The 20900-nt window shown below is 49.5% G+C and overlaps 1 protein-coding gene across 1 annotated transcript in view; it reads right to left on the reverse strand.

Annotated features, from left to right (window-relative positions):
• prkg2 (protein kinase cGMP-dependent 2) overlaps window positions 1-20900 on the reverse strand; it is a 187100-nt gene that overhangs the window by 87288 nt on the left and 78912 nt on the right. Inside the window, exons 10-12 of the mRNA XM_072496242.1 lie at window positions 5315-5409; window positions 3238-3306; window positions 781-879 (exon numbers count right to left, since the gene is read on the reverse strand). Of these exons, the coding sequence (XP_072352343.1) occupies window positions 781-879; window positions 3238-3306; window positions 5315-5409 (263 nt within the window). The remainder of the gene's footprint in view (window positions 1-780; window positions 880-3237; window positions 3307-5314; window positions 5410-20900) is intronic.

Genomic DNA, 20900 nt, shown 5'->3' on the forward strand with positions numbered 1-20900 from the left:
TCACTGCCTCCCCCCTGCTCTCTGTCACTGCCTCCCCCCTGCCCCCCGTCACTGCCTCCCCCTGCCCCCATCACTGCCTCCCCCTGTCCCCGTCACTACCTCCCCCCTGCGTCCCGTCACTGTGTCCTCCTTCAGCCCGTCACTGCCTCCCACTGCTCCCCGTCACTGCCTCCTCCTTCAGCTCCCTGTCACTGCCTCCCCCCTGCCCCCCGTCACTGCCTCCCCCTGCCCCCATCACTGCCTCCCAGTGCCCCCGTCACTACCTCCCCCCTGCGTCCCGTCACTGTCTCCCCCCTGCGTCCCGTCTCTGTCTCCCCCCTGCGTCCCGTCTCTGCCTCCCCCTGCCCCCTGTCACTGCCTCCTCCTTCAGCCCGTCACTGTCTCCCCCCTGCGTCCGGTCACTGTCTCCCCCCTGCATCCCGTCACTGTCTCCCCCCTGCGTCCTGTCACTGTCTCCCCCCTGCGTCCCGTCACTGCCTCCCCCTGCCCCCCGTCACTGCCTCCTCCTTCAGCCCGTCACTGTCTCCTTCTTCAGCCCAACACTGTATCTCTGCCTCACCTGATCACTGCCTTTTGCCTTTTCGGCTGACTTCCTCTCTGCCTTCAGATCACTGTTCCTGTCTTATATCAGAATAATGCCAAACTATTCATCTGCCTCAGGAAATGCTAGTTACGTGGAGATGTGTTGCAATGTGTCTATTCTAAATATTGAAGCAGTGCTAAATGCTGGTCTCATTACATTCACCATTGCACACATTATTAAGGGGAAAAACAACTCACTTGGCATGTCTTTTCTCATCATCTCTAGCCAGCTCTGCGACATAACCCTGAAGGTAGTTCTGGAGTTCGTCAAATGTACCAACCGTTTGATTGAATGTTCTGTCACATGGAACGAGATAAATGAAGGAATGAGCGTACAATTGTTTTTTGAAATCATGATTGACCTCATTGCTCTGAACCTGTTTCAGCAGATCAAAAATATTGATCATCTGACACCATAGGCAGTGGGTTGCATTTCCTGGCCGTTCACGCAGGTGGGATTTTACGGTCCCACTGACAGCGCACCTCGCTGCAGTTTTCCTGGCGGTGAGAAGTGCATTCAACGGGAAACCCCGTCGGCAAGGGGGGGACCAGAAGATGCCGCCGCTGGCCAATGGTGGGATTCCCTCCGGCACTGCACAACAGGCAGGAAAATCGCGCCCAGTAGCTCTGAAATATTTTTGATGGGTTCTGCTGGAAGAGGTATGATTGGGAGAGCTTCAGGGTGCATGAATTCCAAATAATATATCAATATAATTTCCACAGTAACTTCATTGCAGTGTTAATGTAAGCCTACTTGTGACAGTAATAAAGATTATTATTATAACACTTGTCATTATAAAATATTGCAAATGTAACACCAGCATTCTCTTTGTCAAACAAAGGATTAAATTCACTTATTCCAAAGAATGCGTTGTGACCAACTGTCACAGATCTATGCCCATTTAATTTTGAAAATATGATTTTCAACCTTTGAACTGACTGGGGATGTTGCAATTTGAAATGATACAGAACAAACAACTTAAAAATACAAGGCCACCTTCCAAGGTGAAGGTGGAAAAAGGGACAAGTCACCCTCAAGGGAGAGAGAAGAGAGAGACCTTAAAATGCTAAATGCTGGATATTGGAACAATGGCTGAATAGGGAAAGCCAGTTCACTTCTTCTCATCTGGTTGTAACACCCCCAAACACAAATGTGCACATGCTCAGGAATCAACGGGAATTCTAACAGATAGGCACTCTGAAAGCGTTAACCAGTTGAGCAGAAATGGTTTCACTATTGATATGCCATGCGGCCTGTTATTTCTTTTCACCGTTCAGAAAAAGCGATCGTTCTCCAAAAGCAAGGGGCTGGATTCTCCCACCCCGCCTGCCGTAAGGACACCACAATGGACGAAGACAATGGAAAAGTCCGTTGACCTCGGGTGGGATTTTTCGGTTGCGTTGCAGATGCGGCCAGAGAATCCTGCCCAAAGTGAACAGAATTCCATCGCAAAGCCTCAACAAGTAAACAACTGACATATCTCATTTTAAATATGTCCAACAGAAAGTAACAATAGCTAATTGTCTGCTTCTTTCAGTGAATTTTGCAATGAGATCCTCATGAAGCAGCCTTTCTGAGCGCAATGGTTTATTTGTTGCTGCTCACGATGGCGCAGTGCTCATTCCAACCTCAGGTGACTGTCTGTTTTGAGTTGCACGTTCTCCCCGTGTGTGCGTGGGTTTCCTCCGGGTGCTGCAGTTTCCTTCCACAGTCCAAATATGTGCAGGTTAGGTAGATTGGTCATGCTAAATTACCCTTAGTGTCTCAAGGTCAGGCGGGGTTATGGGGTTACTGGGATAGGGCTGGGGAGTGGGCCTAGGTAGGGTGCTCTTTCAGAGGGTCGGTGTAGACTCGATGGGCTGAATGGCCTCCTTCTGCACTGTAGGGATTCTATGATTGCGAGATCATACACGATTTATTCTTTCATCTCTTCAAAATCCAAGGTGTGGATTATTTTTCTGGTAATATGGTGCATCATGAATTATATTATTGTGATAACTTTGCCAACTTTGTCTGGGCATGTAGTAAGACCCCTTAATGCAAGCATCTCAAGAAATGGGATTAGAACTCAAATATCTGTTCAGTTGTTGCATTGTGTATATGATACCTCCAAGTTATTTGTCATCACTTGGAATGATTCCCTTCATGTGTTCATTTGTGCCATTGCAATACACTTGGGTGGCACGTTGACACAGTGGTTAGCACTGCTTCCTCGCAGCACCAGGGACCCAGGTTCAATTCTGGTCTTGGGTCAATTCTGACTGTCTGCGTGGAGTCTGCACATCCTCCCCTTGTGTGCGTGGGTTTCCTCCGGGTGCTCTGGTTTCCTCCCATAGTCCAAAGATGTGCAGGTTAGATGGATTGGCCAAGCTAAATTGCCCTTAGTGTCCAAAATTGCCCTTAGTGTTGGGTGGGGTTACTGGGTTATGGGGATAGGGTGGAGGTGTTGACCTTGGGTAGGGCGCTCTTTCCAAGATCCGGTGCAGACTCGATGGGCCGAATGGCCTCCTTCTGCACTGTAAATTCTATGTTTCTATGAACCTCCTAGAACCGCTGTAGTCTGTGCGGCAAAGGAGCTCCCACTTATATTTAACCGGAAACTGGGAGCTTCCCAACTGAAAAGACCTTGGTTTACCGATTGTTGTAACACTTACTCTCTGTCTATCACAAGGCATTCCACATTGTTTTCATCAGCAATTATATTAGCTGACCTGACATCATCACTGTGAAAGATAAAAGATCAAAAATATTTCAGGAACACATCAAACACTGCTTTGAAATACACCAAGATCTAGCATCCTGGCAATTCAACTCTTGTGCCTTCAAAGAGAATAATGTATGCATCAAGCAAAGTGTTCTCACACACCCACAGACTTTCCTACCTGATCCAGTTTGTTAGTTTGTTTAATTAGTTTTTGTTCTCTGGGATTAATTAAAACCTCAGGCGAGCTCTCCATAGAAAGAACAAAGTGATGTATGAACTTATGTGGATAGATTTACCAATCAAACTCCCAACAGGGAACCGCATCTGAAAGAAGCTTTAGCTGAAGCCAGGGTGACAGCCCTCACCTTGGTTTTCCAATGTGTGCTCCCTGATGGGAGGGATTTACCCGAGAGAAAAGAGCTGACAAGAATATCGATTGGGACTGTTAATGTTTTGCCGCCTTTCATCCTTTTCTTCCCTATTGCTTGCAGAGTGGTGGTGTTTAGGCTAGAATTGTCCCAAAAGAAAGACATCTCAATCATGGAATAGGCCCAATTTGAGTCACAGGCCTGTTTGGGCAGGGGATTTAGATATCAGCCGCTGCTCCAGAAACGAGGCCAATGGTATCTTAACTCCTGGACGCCATTTAAATTTTAGGCCGGAAAGGAAGTTGGCAGTAAGCAGCGGATAATCACATTGCCCAGGGATTGCTTGGAGAAACCAGGTCAATGGCGGAATCAGCTGTTGGAGCTGGGTCTCAATTTAGAATAGGGGAATCAAGTCCACATGGAGGAAGACAACAGTCTCCCTGTGGAGCTCAGAAGAGCACTCATTGATCCCACAAAGGATAATACAAAAAGGTTGCCCAACACGCTTATAGAAAATGAACACTATTGTCCTTGGGTGGGTGTACTTACCGCTTGGTTGGACAAGTTAAAATCCCAACTGGTCAATTTCTAGCAATTCAAGGGAAGGTGAGTAACTTGAGCTATATCAACTGTCCACCTGTCTGGTTTCATCTGGACAGGTACGGTTAAAATTGCTTCACAAAGGTGAGGCTAGCAGAAAGCATTTCAACAATGTCGTGGTGGCACGGTGGCTTAGTGGTTCGCACTGCTGCCTCACTGCGCCAGGGACCCGGGTTCGTTCCAAGCTTGGGTCACTGTCTGTGTGGAGTTTGTTGATTCACCCCGTGCCTGCGTGGGTTTCCTCCGGGTGCTCCGGTTTCCTCCCACAGTTCAAAGATGGGCAGGTTAGGTGGATTGGCCATGATCAATTGCCCTTAGTGTCCAGGGATGTACAGGTTAGGTTACGGGGCTGTGGGAATAAGGCAGGGTGGACATGGATTCGAAGGGTCGGTGCAGACTCGTTGGTCTGAATGGCCTCCTCCTTCACTGTAGGGATTGTATGATTCTATGAATGTCAGGCACACTGCTACTCATGGACCTGCCTGACTGCAACATTTTTTCTTTCTGTCTCAAATGCTCAATCAAATAAATAAGTTCTTGCTAAAACAATTCCAATATTTAACATTCTAATCGTCATTTCAAAACAATTTTTAAAAATAAAATAATGGGATCAAGTTTCAACTTGTCACCGAGGTATAAGACGACTATCACAAATAAACCACTGTGTTTAAAATAAATATAAGTAGGACGTGCTGGAGACACTCAGCAGGTTGAGCAGCATCCGTGGAGAGAGGTTTCTTCGGACTCTGCACCCAGTTTAGAAACCACTTGTCCTTTTATTTCCATACAGTGCAATGAAAATTAGGCAATTTCTGCAAATGGTAGTTGTGTGTCTGGTGGCAAATTGAAAACTGATCTCAATGAAACATAATTACACATGACCCAGAAGTTGCAGCTTGATTGATGTTTAACTGCTCTCAGAATGCTAACCGGTCAATTCATCTTCAAAAGTCATCATAACAGTACCTGTTATTAATAGATCGGCTATTTTAGAATAGCAAAATCTATTGTTCTCAAAAATAATTGCAGAGTTAAAACATTTATTTTCTGTAGGCGAACCTGATCAGAGCTTTTTCTCCAAAGTAATCTCCTCTCTGGAGGATTTTGATCAGTTGCGGTTCTATATGGTACTCAGTGCTCTGAGTGACTTTCACCTAAAATCAAACAGAATGATGATACACAGTTAGAAAATCATACTAACAAATATCATTCACAAAAGCAAAGCAAGCAGCCTTTCAAAGAATTTCTGGTGATACCTGGTGGCCTTGCCATTTGGGATGGGCCCCTCCACTGCTGATAAAATACCATCTTAAGGGACTCAATTGGCCCAAGAGTAAATGGGTGCAGAGCTCATCAAATCTCACTCAATTTTTTGAGCCCTCCTCACATGTCAACTTGCTACCGGGTGGTGGATAGAGTGTAAAATTTGGCTGTAATTTCTGTAGTATATACTTCAGGCATGCTCTACCCAAATGGGAACAAAGTCCCGAAGCCAGAGATTAGCCGGGTTTTCCCGATGTTCGGAGCACCGAGAAATACACTATCAAACAGCCATAAGGGTAGATTGGGGCCCTCAGCGGAAACCACGCGGCCGAGGCTGCACTTAGTCCCATTTACTGCACTGAGGAGCTGCGCTCGCCAGAACCCTTCAGTGCATAAGCCGATCGGGATGCCTTTTTTAATTGGCATCCTGATCTCCCGACCCCCCGATATAACCTCCCCAAGCCCCAACTCATCGATAAGGGGGTCCTCAGGCCCACACCCCGCACTCCTCTACACCCCCACAGGGCACCCCCGGGCTCGATCTGCAGCACGAGAGTAGTGTCAGCCTGTCACCTTGGCAGAGCCAGGGTACCATCCTGGGAGACCCCACAATGCCGTTTCATCTGGTCCCCATTCTTGGAGACCAGCAATTAATGGTGCTCACCCGAGGTCTCCAAGGCGAGGGAGTTAGATCCCATGCCTTGCGTAGATTGTGGGAATGCACATTTCAGTGAGACGAGCTGTTTCACTCTAATGTGCAAAGATGCTAAAAAGTAATCCTGCCCACAATTCACATTGTGACGTCTCATGAGATTGCGTTAGATCTCGCGAGGTGTGACGAGCCCGGTAGATCCTGGAAGTGGGATCTCCCGGCATTTAGCGGTCATGTTGTGCCGCAGCATCTTTCAGGCTTAATGCGGTCGGTAGATCTTTTAAAAAAATGTATTTTATTATAAACATGTATCGAAACAGGTCATAGTGAATGAACACCCCGGGAAACATGTTTCCCAACAATCAACTATACAGTCTGTACAGGTTTTTTCCCTTTTTCAGCCCCCCCCTCCCCCACCCCACTGTGACAAACAGCCCCTCAAACACGGTCACAAACATCCCCCACCTTTCCTCAAACCCCCCTGAAGAGGCCCTTAACTCATACTTTATCTTCTCTAATCACAGGAAGTCACACAGGTCACCCAACCATGCTGCTACCCCCGGTGGCGATGCCGACCGCCTCTCCAGTAACATTCGCCGACGTGCAATCAGAAAGGCGAAGGCCAAGACATCGGCCTTCCTCCTCTCCATGAGCTCCGGCTTCTCTGAAACCCCAAATATCGCCACCAAAGGGCCCGGGTCCACTCCCTCCTCCACTAGGCTAAGAATACTCCCGTCCAGAATATTCCCAATGTTTTGCAACCCTAAAACATGTGCGCATGATTCGCTGGCCCCCGCCCACACCTCTCGCACTCATCGACTATCTCCTGAAAGAACCCACTCATTCTCGCCCGAGTCATATGCACCCTGTGCACCACCTTCAACTGTATCAGGCTCATCCTTGCACAAGAGGAGGTCCCGTTTACCCTACGTAGTGCCTCACTCCATGCTACCCAAGTGATCTCCCCTCCCAACTCCGCTTCCCATTTCTCCTTGATCTTCACCACCCGCTCGCCTCCCTGCTCCCCCAGCCACTTGTATATATCCCCAATTTTGCCCTCCCTTTCCACATCCGGAAGCAGCAGTCGCTCGAGCAGGGTGTATCCCGGCAACCTAGGGAGCCCCTCCAGACCTTTCGCGCAAAGTCCCTAACCTGCAGATACCTGAACTCACTCCCCCTCAGCAGCTCTACCCTCTCCCTTAGCTCCTCCAGACTGGTGAACCCTTCCTCCAAATACAGATCCCTCATCTTGACTAGCCCCACTTCCCTCCACTTCCTGGATACACTATACATCCTCCCTGGCTCAAACCCATGATTCTTGCACAGCAGCATTAGCACCGACATCCCTTCCACCCTAAAATGCCTTCTCAGCTGATTCCATATCTTCACTGTGGACTGTACCACCGGGCTCCTTGAATACCTACTCGGAGCCATTGGCAATGCTGCCATCACCATAGCCCTCAAACTAGACCCCTTACAAGAGTTCTCCTCCGTCCTAACCCACTCTACCCCTTCTCCTTCCCACCACCGCCGCACCTTGTCCACATTCGCCACCCAATAATAATGAAGCATGTTCCGCAACGCCAATCCCCCCTGCTGACTCTGCCTCTGTAGCAGGGTCCTCCCCACCCTCGGCACCTTCCCCGCCCATACAAGGTCAGAAATTATCATGTCCACTTTCCGAAAAAAGGCCTTTGGTATAAAGATCGGGAGAGCTTGAAAGGTAAACAAGAACCTCGGCAGAATATTCATTTTCACTCCTTGTACCCTCCCTGCCAGCGTTAAGTGCAGTGTATCCCACCTCTTAAGATCCTCCCTTGCCTCCTCCACCAGCTTTGTTAAGTTCCACTTATGGAGCCCTGTCCATTCCCTCGCTGCATGAATCCCCAAATATCTAAACCTATCCCTCATTACCATCAATGGCATCCCCCCTAAATTAGCCCGCTGTGCCAGCTCATTCACCGGGAATACCTTGCTTTTCCCTACATTCAGCTTGTATCCTGAGAAGCCTCCAAACCTCCCAGCAGGCCCATAATCCTTCCCATATTCTCCAACGGAACGATCGGTAGATCTTGCCCTTCATGTTCAAATTACATAGCTCTAAAAGGATAAAACGAATAAACTCTTTAAAAATACTCTTTAAAAGGGCCCATGGTATATTTTTGTGAGTTATCATTGAACTGTTCCACACCTGTTGAGTGTGATTCGTTGAAGTAATTGGTTGAATTAAAAGAGGATCTTGCTTCCACTGTTTATTGTCCTTCGTCCCATTCACATGTGAAAGCCAAATTAATATTTTGGAAACATCACGGGCGGGATTCTCCGACCCCCGCCGGGCCGGAGAATCGTCGGGGGGGGGGGGCGGAGTGAATCCCGCCCTGACGCCCCGATGCCGGCTGCCGGATTCTCCAGCGACGGTTTTTTGGCAGGGGCGGGTATCGCCCGGTCGGGGGGGGCGTTGGTAGCACCTACCCCCGGCGATTCTTCGCTTCACGATGAGCCGAGTGGCTGTCCGTTTTCGGCCAGTCCCGCCAGCGTAAATTTCACAAGGTTTGTACCGGCGGGACCTGGCTCTGCAGGCGGCCTGCGGAGTCTTCGGGGGGTGCGGGGGGGATCTGGCCCTGGGGGGCCCCCCACGGTGGCCTGGCCCGCATTCGGGGCCCACCGATCTGCGGACGGGCCTGTGCCGTGGGGCACTCTTTCCTCCGCACCGGCCGCTGTAAAGCTCCACCGTGGCCGGCGCGAAGAAGAAACCCACTGCGCCTGTGCAGGGATCATGCCAGCGGTTCTGGGAACACGCTGGCGCACCTGCGCATGCGCCAACTCGCGCTGGCCGGCGGAGGCCCTTCGGCACCGGTTGGCACGGCGCCAATCACTCCAGCGCTGGCCTAGCCCCGAATGTGCGGAGGATTCCGCACCTTCCGGGCGGCCCGACGCCAGAGTGGTTCACGCCAATCTTTGTCGTCAGTACGGCCCGCTGGCCGGATTCCGGAGAATCCCGCCCCATTTGTTTCTTCGTGAAATGTCTTTAAATCTGCTCCAATCTGCTAAGGTGAAAGTGACTGCCATTGACATCAATACAGTATTTGACTGAATTTGGCATTAAGGAGCCTGAGCAAAATTGGAGTCAATGGGGATCATGAGGATAACTTCACACTGGTTGGAGTCATACCTAGCACAAAGGAAAATGGTTGTGGTTGTTGGGGGTCAATCATTAAAGCCGTAAGGTATCATGACAGCAGCTCTTCGAGGCGGTATCCTCGGCCAAACCATCTTCATCAATACAAGTCAGAAGGGGGACGTTCACTGATAATTTAATAATGTTCACAGAATTGTTACGGAGCAGAAGGCGGCCATTTGGCCCATTTTGTTTGCTCTCCAAACGAGAATCATGACTTTGTGCCATTCCCCTGTCTTTTCCCTGTACCCCTGCACATTGTTTGTATTCAAGTAATCTTATATGCCTCTAAAATGGTTCAATTGAACCTGCCTCGATCACATTTCCAGGTAGTGCGTGCCAGACCCAAACCACTCACTGTGGGAAAATGATTTTTCTCACATCACATCTGCTTCTTTTAAAAATCACTAAATCTGTGTCCCCTTTTCTTGATTTTATTTACGAGTGGGAACAGTTTCTTCCCATCTACTGTGTCCCCCTCGTGATTTTGAAGACCTCTATCAAATCTCCTCTCAGCCTTCTTCTCTCCAAGGAGAACAGTCCCAACATCTCCAATCTATCTTGGTAACTGAAGTTTCTTATCCTTGGAACCATTTTCTTAAACCTCTTCTGCACTCTCTCCAATGCGTTCCCATCCTTCCTATAGTGCGGTGCCCAGAACTCGACACAATACTCCAGCTGATGTCTAACTAATGTCTTGCATAAGTTCAGCATAACCTCCTTGCTCCTGTCTACCTATGCCCCTATTAATAAAGCCCACAATACTATAATACTAAAAACTGAAAAGTGGCATCACAGGAAATGTGATTTGATTGGCTAATACAGAATTTGTGCAAATTTGAAAATTCATTTTAAATTACTGGTTTTAAATTGTGTTCAGATTGAGGTAATAGGAGGGGATATAAAAACAGTTTAAAAAAGTTTTTTAAAACTTTAAAATGAATTAAATAAAATAGAGATGGATGGTCACGAGATGTGTTGTTCCCGCATGATGTGGGAGCTGCTGGACCCCATTGAGGTTCCCAGTGACATCATCTGTAGTAAGTGTTGGTTGCCCGAGGAACTCCGGCTAAGTGTTGATGAGCTGGATTCTCAGCTTCAGATGCTGCACATCAGGGAGGGGGAGAGGTACCTGGACACTGTGTTTAAGGAGGCAGTCACACCCCTTAGGCTAACTATCTTGAATTCAGCTCTTGGCTTGGGACAAGAGGGCGTGGCTGTGAGTGAGCCAGGTAGAGGGATCCTAAGTTTAGGCATGGGAGAGTCTCAGCTCTTGACCTTGTCCAACAGGTACGAGGTACTTGCTCCCTGTGGACATGAGGAAAAGGACTGTAGGGAGAATAAGCTAGCTGACCACTGCACCGTGGTACAGGAGGCCATTCAAGCGGGGGTTGGGGGGGAGCAAAAAGACAAGTGGTAGTTATAGGGGATGTGATAATTAGGAGAACAGATGGTATCCTTTGTAAGCAGGACTGAGAGTCCCGCATGGTATGTTGTCAGTGTCAGGATGAGGGACATCTCTAAACGGCTTGAAAGGATATTGGAGTGGGAGTGGGAGGATCTAGTTGTTGTGGTCCACGTTGGGACAAACAACATAGGCAAGACTAGGAAAGAGAACCTGTTTGGGGATCATCAGAACTTGGAACAAAATTAAAGAGCAGGTCCTCAAGAGTTATAGGGCGGGATTCTCCGACCCACCGCCAGGTCGGAGAATCCTCGGGGGGGGGGGGGGGGGGAATCCCATCGGCTGCCGTATTCTCCGGTGCAGTTTTTCGGGCGGGTGCAGGATTTACGCCTCGCCGGTTAGGGGCCGTTGGCAGCGGCCCCCCCCCGCCAATTCTCCGGGCCCCGATGGGCCGAGCGGCCGTCCGTTTCTGACCAGTCCCGCCGGCATGGGTTACGCACGGTCCCACACGGCGGGACCTGGCAGGTAAGTTGGCGGGGGCGGTCCTCGGGGGGGGGGGGGGGGGGGGATCTGACCCCGGGGGGCCCCCCACGGTGGCCTGGCCCACGATCTGTGGGAAGGCCTGTTCCGTGGGGGCACTTCTTCCTTCCGCGCCGGCCCCTGTAGGGCTCCGTCATGGCCAGCGCGGAGAAGAGAACCCCCCGCGCATGCACCAAAATACGACGGCCGGTCTGCGCATCCGCGAGATCATGACTGGCGTTCCGCCGCCAGCTGGAGTGACGCCAACCCCTCCGCAGTCCATTTCGCCCCCTAGACAGGTGAGAATTCCTCACCTTGGGGGCCCGTTAACGGCGGAGCCGTTGGTGCTGGTTTTCCTGCTGGCGTGGGGACTTAGATCCCTGAAGGGAGAATCCCGCTGATTATCACTGGATTACTACCCAAGCCACGTGCAATTTGGCAAGGGATGAGAAAGTTAGGGAAGTAAACACGTGGTTAAAGGAGTGGTGTGGGAAGGAGGAGTTCTGTTTCATGGGGCACTGGCACCAGTATTGGGAAAGGAGGAATCAGTACCATTGGGACGGCCTCTACCTGAACCGGTCTGGGACTGGTGGAAAGGATAAATAGGGGGGTCACAAGGACTTTAAACTAGCAAGTGGGGTGGAAGGGTAAAACTACAAGACGTATAATGGTTAATGGGAACCAAAGCAGCAGGTCAGCATGTGAGGAGAAGGTAGCGGTTGATAGAATGAACAGGCAGGGCTAGTATAATGACTATGGAGGGGTAAGAAAATATAAAAAAAAATGTAAGGTGACTGGGGGAGTGAAAGTTGGGGATGAGGCTGAGTGTTATCAGAGATTAATGAAGGAGGTCAGAATGTCTGAAAAGTGTAGTGTACAAGAAAATCTTGCACGGGAAAGGCAAATCAGTCGGACACATTTACTGTACCTAAATGCACACAGTATTCGGAATAAGGTCAATGAGCTAACAGCACAAATTAAGACAAATGGGTATGATTTGGTGGGGATGACTGAAACATGGTTGCAGGAAGACCGGGACCAGGAGTTAAATGTCCAAGGGTACTCAGTATTCCGAAAGGATTTGCAGGATGGATGAGCAGGTGGAGTTGCTTTATTGGTTAAAGCTGACATCAAGGCAGTATTAAGAAATGATATTGGTACTAAAGGCCAAGATATTAAATTGATAAGGGTGGAAATAAAAAACAAAAGAAAAAACTAAGATGAACTATGAAAGGAAACTAACAGAAAACATAAATACTGATACCAAGTGCTTCTATAAGCAAATAAAGAGGAAGAGAATAGCTGAAGTAAATGTTGGCCCTTTAGAGGACAATACTGGTGAGGTAATAATGGGGAACACAGAGTTGGCGGAGGCACTGAACCAATATTTTGCCTCTGTCTTCACGGTAGAGGATAATAAATTTTTTTCCAAGAACTGCAGCTAATGCAGAGGAACATAGTGCAGTAACCATCACTCGGGGGAAGGTATTGAATAAATGAATGTGAGTAAAGGCAGATAGGTCTCCGGGACCTGATGGCCTGGCACCCTAGGGTATTAAAGGAGGTGGCAGCAGAGATAGCGGATGCATTGGTTATGATATTTCAAAATTTGGCAGATGGAGTTTAATGTGGATAAGTGCAAGGTTATCCATTTTGGCCAAAATAATAGTCAAGCAAATTATTATCTAAACGGAAAGCAGGTTCAAAATGCATCTGAACAGAGGGATCTGGGTTTCTTTGTTCATGAATCGCAGAAAGTCTGTATACAGGTACAAAATGTAATAAGAAAGGCAAATGGAATGTTAGTTTTTATTGCAAAAGGACTGGAGTATAAAAGTAGAGAAGTGTTGTTGCAATTGTATAGGGTGTTGGCGAGACCACATCTGGAGTATTGTGTCCAGTTTTCGTCTCCTTATTTGAGGAAGGATGTGGTGGCATCGGAGGCAATTCAGAGGAGGTTCGCCAGTTTGATTTCGGGGATGAAAGAGTTGACATATGAGGAGAGATTAGAAAGTTTGGGCTCAAACTCGCTGGAGTTTAGAAGGATGAGATGGGATCTGATCGAGGTATAGAAAATACTAAAAGGGATTGATAAAATAAATATAGACCAAATATTCCCCCTTGCGGGGCAATCTAGAACAAGAGCTCACAGGTATCATTGAGAAGCAGTAGATTTACAACTGAGATAAGGAGGCACTGCTTCTCGGAGAGGGTGGTGAGGTTGTGGAACTCGCTGCCCCGTAGTGCAGTGGAGTCCGAATCATGGAATGTTTTCAAGTGGGAGATAGATATATTTCTGATTTTAAAAATGGGTTAAAGGGATATGGGGAACAGGTAGGGAGGTGCCTTTGAGACCAGGAAGAGATCAGCCATGATCTGATTGAATGGCGGAGCAGACTTGAAGGGCTGAATTGCCTACTTCTGTTCCTAGTTCCTATGTCCTATGTTCCTACTGCTCTCTCCATCAGTCCTGCTACCTTTAATGACTTATGCACAGATACACCCAGGTCCCTCTGTCCCTGCATTCCCTTAAGAATTTAACCTCTTATTTTATATTTTCTCCCCATGTTCGTCCTACCAAAATTACTTCACAAATCTCTGTTTTGAAATTTATCTGCCACCTACCTGCCCACTCTACCAATATGCCGAGGTCCTTTTGAAGTTCTACACTGTCCTCTCCACATTTATAATACTTCCAAGTTTTGTGTCATCCACAAACTTTGAAATTGTCCCCTGTGGCATTTGCGATTCCTCAGATACCAAAGGGGTCCATGCCTGGACAACATTCAAGCCCAGGTTGATGAGTGGCAAGTAACATTTACACCACACAAGTGCCAGACAATGGCCATATCCAAGAAGAGAAAATCTAACCGTCTCCCCTTGACATTCAATGGCATTACCATTGCTGAATCCCCCACCATCAACAACCTGGTGGTTACCATTGATCAGAAACTGAACTCACCCTGCCACTGTGACTACAAGAGCAGTTCAAAGGCTAGGATTCTTCAGCAAATAACTCATCTCCTGAATCCCCAAAGTTTGTCTAACTTCTACAAAGCACAAGTCAGGAGTGTGATGGAATACTCCTAACTTTCCTGGATGAGTACAGCTCCAACAACACTCAAGAAGCTCAAGAGCTTACAAACTAGTGGGCTCTAGTACCTAGAAGGATAAGAGGAGCATTTGCCTGGGAATACCGCCAAGTTCCTTTCCAAGTCATACATTAACCTGACTTTGAATTACAATCACCGCTCCTTCTCAGTCTCAGTTGTTCATTGCACTGGTACTTACACACAAACTTTCTATGGGCTTTTGTATTAGAACCTGCAGTGATTGGAAATCCATTTTTGCACAGTGCTCTCTATATGAGATCTGTTACCCAGCTCTAGAAACAGGGCAAGCTATTCAACATCTCTTTAACCAATCAGATTGAAAAGTCATTACCGAGCAGTGCAAATTCTGAAGTAGGAGGTGTAATTTAAAATAAAGTGAAATAAAAACAGGGAAAGAATGATGGTATTAAGAGAAACAAAATAGAAAGAAAGGAGCTTTATAAAATTTGATATCTATGATTTTAGAAACCTCCAAGAATAATTTAAATTTGTAGTTATGAGATTACACTCCAACACACGTTACTTTTCGGGTGCCAGAGGGCAGCACGGTAGCATTGTGGATAGCACAATTGCTTCACAGCTCCAGGGTCTCGGGTTCGATTCCGGCTTGGGCCACTGACTGTGCGGAGTCTGCACATCCTCCCCGTGTGTGCGTGGGTTTCCTCCGGGTGCTCCGGTTTCCTCCCACAGTCCAAAGATGTGCAGGTTAGGTGGATTGGCCATGATAAATTGCCCTTAGTGTCCAAAATTGCCCTTAGTGTTGGGTGGGGTTACTGGGTTATGGGGATAGGGTGGAGGTGTTGACCTTGGGTAGAGTGCTCTTTCCAAGAGCCGGTGCAGACTCGATGGGCCTCCTTCTGCACTGTAAATTCGATGAATTAGTGAGTTTTTAACCCTTTCAGAATCCAACCACTAAAACAGAGTTAAAATTAGGCCCCAAGTTTAATCCACGCAAGCTCTCAGGAGGTTTTCAAAACAGCCGCACTGGGAAACTATTGAACCAAATTGAAGAAAACGACAAACTGTAACGGAAGTGGCTACTGCTAACTATCAGCCCCCTGAGCACTGCCTGACTAAATCAATATATTAATGACTCACAGAATGTGCGTGGTGATGATCAGATGGCCTTGCTTATTGCCTGAGGTAGAACAGCTGCCAAAGCAGTTTTAAAACAAAACACCGTATCGGATGGCATCGCTGTCAATCCCAAGAGGACAATTATTAGCTAAAGGGAAGTTTGGTGACAGAATGACCTAAATGCCCGAGCTTAAGAAAATTGGAAATCGTTCATGTAAATTCTACCCCTTCTGATGATTGTGAATTATTTGATATTTATCCTTAGCCCAGTTTGGTGACACTACTGAGCTGGGTCCCTCATGTTCTGTTTCTGCTCTTCTATTACATTCCCCCAATTATCTTTTCTGCTTGAAGCAGTAACTAATGACTTTAAGCCCACTCTCCACAATCAAAATTCAATAAGCTCTGATATATTTGGCATGTTCTACAATCCCTTTTTGTACAGTACGAGGACACTTCTTAAGAATGGTAAATGGATCCTCTTTTATGTAGAAGTTAGGTCTGATTTCAGCTTCACAAACTGTCCCACAGGAGACCTTCTCGTGAAAGTATTCAACCTAGTTTATCTACAAGGCAAACCCCCTGTTGCAGTTCCATCTCTGCACCCGGGAAAACAGTCACGATCAAAATCATACCCACAGGGGGTATTTGAGTGGGGGGGGGGGGCTCGTGTCCTGATATGGCAAGTGGATCTTCCTCCTTCCTGCCCGAGCAGGATAACCTGCCGGGCCTCCCGTCTACTCCCCATCTCTGTATCCCTCTCTCAAGCCTGAAAAATCAGGCTTGGTGGGAAGCGGTTCTTTAATGACCAATTAATGGTCCCTTACTGTCCTCAACTGGAGTGAAGATCGGTCGTCCGGGGGCCCACCCCTGTAAAATTGCAAACAGGTTGGGGGCAGGCAGGAAAGCCACCCGGGGAATTGTACAGGCCTGTGCCTGCCTGCAAAACCACCAGCCGGATACTGTCAAATTCTGCCCATGGGTGAAACATTTATATTAGTTTCTGATGCTTCTTCAAAGAAATGCACCACCACTTAGAAAAGATTTGTTGCGTTTGAAGATGTTGATGAATTTCCTGCACTATTGCTCATGACTAAATTGGAGTGGGAGCACAGGAGTAAAATTAGCTGCTACGATTGTGGGCAGAACTTTCAAATTAGTCAAGGGTGTAACGCAGACCATTTAGAAAAGGCTGCCTATTTTTTTATTCATTTATGGGATGTGGGCGTCGCTGGCCAGCATTTATTGCCCATCCCTAGTTGCCCTTCAGAAGGTGGAGGTGAGCTGCCTCCTTGAACCGCTGCAGTCCCTGAGGTATAGGTACACCCTCAGTACTGTTATGGAGTGAGTTCCAAGATGTTGCCCCAACGACAATGAAGGAACGGCGATATATTTCCAATCCGGATGGTGAGTGATTTGGAGAGGAACCTCCAGGTGGTGGGGTTCCCATGTATCTGCTGCTCTTGTCCTTATAGATTGGAGTGGCCGTAGGTTTGGAAGCTGCTCTCTAAGGAACCTTGGTGAGTTACTGCAGTGCATCTTTTATGACAACACCCTACCCCATTTTCCTTTCCATAAAACTCAGGAGAAGCGTATAATTAGTGACTGAGTCAACATCACCTGTTTTGCACCCTCACCTCAGCTGAAAGTTCTCATTTGTGCAATGCTTAACTGTGCTGTCCCACGAAAACCAAATGCTCATGTATTTCCTGCAGGGAAGAGGCCCAATTAGGTAAATTTGTTTCTGTTTGTAAATGGGCAGATATAGCCACTTACAAACTGTGATGAACGGTTACTGCCTTATCATCATGTAAGGTGATGTCCCCTTTAAGACCGGGCTTGGAACCCTGGGGACTCCGCCTCTGGCTCCGCCCATCTGGGAGCAATACATAAAGGCCTGCCTCATGATCTGTATAGCAGTCAGCTCTCGTCCTTAGCTGTAGCATAGTTATTAGTCTAATAAAGCCTTCTTTACTGTTTAATCTCTAAGCATCATTATTGAGGGTACCTCAATTTATTAGACTAAACTAGATTCAGGATGGACGCAGGCCTAAAACCAGAGAAGCTCAATCTGGAAGCACGAACGCTGGAGGCAAAGGAAATTTTTAAATACTGGCTGCGGTGCTTCGAGGCCTACATGGACTCCGCAGAGACTCCCATCCTGGGGCCACGCAAGCTGCGTCTACTCCACGCCCGGGTGAGTCACAGAATCTCCGCCACGCTCGAAAAGGCGACGATTTATGAGGAAGCGATCGAGTTGCTCCGCAAGCGGTTTGTCAAACCCGTCAATGAGGTGCACGCCTGGCATCTGCTCTCTACCTGCCGGCAGCGCTCGGGGGAATCGCTCGACGAGTTTGTTGAGAAACTCACCGCGCTGCCCAGGGACTGTGATCATCAGGATGTGACAGGGGAAGTCCATATGAACCTGCACATCAGGGATGCTTTCGTGTCCGGAATCCGCTCGACCTACATCCGGCAGCGGCTGCTCGAAAACGGGGCAAAAGACCTCCAGGAGACGCTAACGCTCGCCTCCTCGCTGGAGGTGGCCCGACATAACTTGGGTATGTACCCCGCGGACTCTGCCAGCCCCCCCCCCCGGACTTCCTCAGACTCAACCGTATTACAGGCCTGCGCCACGCGGCGACCCTCTCACCATGGGGGCACACCTTGCTACTTCTGCGGGCAGGGCCAGCACCCACGCCCACGCTGCCCAGCCCGCTCCGCGATCTGCAGCGACTGCGGGAAGGAAGGGCACTTTGCGAGGGTCTGCCTGGCCAGACCCAGGGGCCAGAAAAACAAAGAACAGCCGGCCCGAAAATCAGGCTCTCAGGCCCGCAGGCCTCGCAATGCTGCTGCGCACCGACCCGACACGCCCTCTTCTGACGCGTCATCAGCCTCGTGCGAATCATGGGAGCGGCCATCTGGTCGACGGCCATCTTCTCGACCCGACACGTGCGACCGACGGCAGCGGCCATTTTACGACTCCGACTACCCGCGACTGGGTGCGATCACCCTCGATCAAACTCGGCCAAAACACCTGCAGAACTCCATGATGCAGGTCCAGGTCAACGGGCACGACACTGCATGCCTCTTCGACTCCGGGAGCACAGAGAGCTTTATCCACCCTGAAACGGTAAGGCGCTGCTCCCTACGCACCCATCCTGCATCCCAAACCATAGCCCTCGCATCTGGGTCCCACTCGGTACAAATCACGGGGTACTGTATTGCGGATCTCTCGATCCAGGGTGCCATATACACCCGTTTCAAATTTTATATCCTCCCTCACCTCTGTGCCCCCCTGCTGCTCGGACTGGATTTCCAGTGCAGCCACCGAAGCCTGACACTGACTTTCGGCGGACCCTTGCCCCCCCTCACGGTGTGCTGCGTTGCGACACTGAAAGTCGCACCCCCCTCGCTATTCGCTAACCTCACTCCCGACTGTAAGCCCGTCGTCACCAGGAGCCGGCGCTACAGTGCCCAAGATATGGCTTTTATCAAGTCAGAGGTCCAGCGTTTACTGGGAGAGGGGGTCATCGAGGCTAGCAACAGCCCTTGGAGAGCGCAAGTGGTGGTAGTCCGGTCCGGGGAGAAGAAACGGATGGTCGTGGATTATAGCCAGACCATAAACCGATTCACGCAGCTTGATGCGTACCCCCTTCCTCGCATCGCGGAAATGGTTAATCGGATCGCCCAATACCGAGTCTTTTCCACAGTCGACCTCAAATCTGCCTACCACCAGCTCCCCATCCGACCAAAAGACCGCCCCTATACTGCCTTCGAAGCAGCTGGCCGGCTCTTCCACTTCCTCAGGGTCCCCTTTGGTGTCACAAATGGGGTCTCCGTCTTTCAAAGGGCGATGGACCAAATGGTGGACCAGTACGGTTTGCGAGCTACATACCCGTACTTGGACAATGTCACCATCTGCGGCCATGATCAGCAGGACCATGACGCTAACCTCAAAAAGTTCCTCCAGACCGCCCGAGCCCTTAACCTGACCTATAACCAGGGCAAATGCGTTTTCCACACCACCCGGCTGGCCATCCTCGGCTATGTCGTGCAAGACGGGGTCCTAGATCCCGACCCCGACCGCATGCGCCCCCTTAAGGAACTCCCTCTCCCCCGCAGCCTCAAGGCCCTCAAACGGTGCTTGGGGCTTTTCTCCTATTACGCCCAGTGGGTCCCCAAGTATGCGGACAAAGCCCGCCCACTCCTAAAGACCACCACTTTTCCCCTCTCGGCTGAGGCTCAATTGGCCTTCAACCGCATCAAGGCCAACATCATCAAGGCCGCCATGCACGCGGTGGATGAAACCATCCCTTTCCAGGTAGAGAGCGATACATCAGACATCGCCCTGGCTGCTACCCTCAATCAAGGAGGCAGACCAGTAGCGTTCTTCTCCCGAACCCTCACCGCCTCCGAGATTCGACACTCTGCAGTCGAAAAGGAGGCACAAGCCATTGTGGAGGCTGTGCGGTGCTGGAGACACTACCTCGCCGGTAGGAGGTTTACCCTCGTCACCGACCAATGGTCGGTCGCATATATGTTCGATAACACGCAACGGGGCAAAATAAAAAACGATAAAATTTTGAGGTGGAGGATCGAACTCTCCACCTACTCGTATGATATCAAGTATCGTCCAGGGGAGCTCAACGAGCCCCCAGATGCCCTGTCCGCGGCACATGTGCCAACGCGCAGGACGACCACCTGCAAGCCATCCACAATGACCTCTGCCACCCGGGGGTTACCCGGCTCGTCCATTTCATCAAGTCCCGCAACCTACCTTACTCAACCAAGGAGGTCAAGGCCATGGTCAGGGCCTGCCAGGTCTGTGCGGAGTGCAAACCGCACTTCTATCGGCCAGACAAGGTTCGGCTCGTGAAGGTGATTAAGGCACTGCACAGCATCTTCACCCTGTTCGGTTTCCCTGCTTATATCCACAGCGACCAGGGTACATCGTTCATGAGCGATGAACTGCATCAGTATCTGCTCAGCAAAGGCATCGCCTCGAGCAGAACGACCAGCTATAACCCACGGGGAAACGGGCAGGTGGAGTGGGAGAACGCGGCCGTGTGGAAGGCTGTCCTTCTGGCCCTGTGGTCGAGAAATCTCCCAACCACCCGCTGGCAGGAGGTCCTACCCGATGCCCTACACTCCATTAGGTCACTCCTCTGCACGGCCATGAATGAGACCCCTCGCGACCGATTATTTCTCTTCCCCAGGAAGTCTACCTCCGAGGTCTCACTTCCACCTTGGCTGATGGCTCCGGGACCTGTTCTTCTCCGGAGGCACGCGAGGAGCCATAAAACGGACCCCCTAGTTGAAAAGGTCCAACTGCTCCACGCCAACCCCAGTTACGCCTACGTGGAGTACTCCAACGGCAGGCAAGATACAGTTTCCCTCCGGGATCTGGCGCCCGCTGGATCCTCCACCACAGACGC

This window comes from Scyliorhinus torazame, chromosome 3, assembly GCF_047496885.1.
Source record: "Scyliorhinus torazame isolate Kashiwa2021f chromosome 3, sScyTor2.1, whole genome shotgun sequence".
Taxonomy (NCBI): domain Eukaryota; kingdom Metazoa; phylum Chordata; class Chondrichthyes; order Carcharhiniformes; family Scyliorhinidae; genus Scyliorhinus; species Scyliorhinus torazame.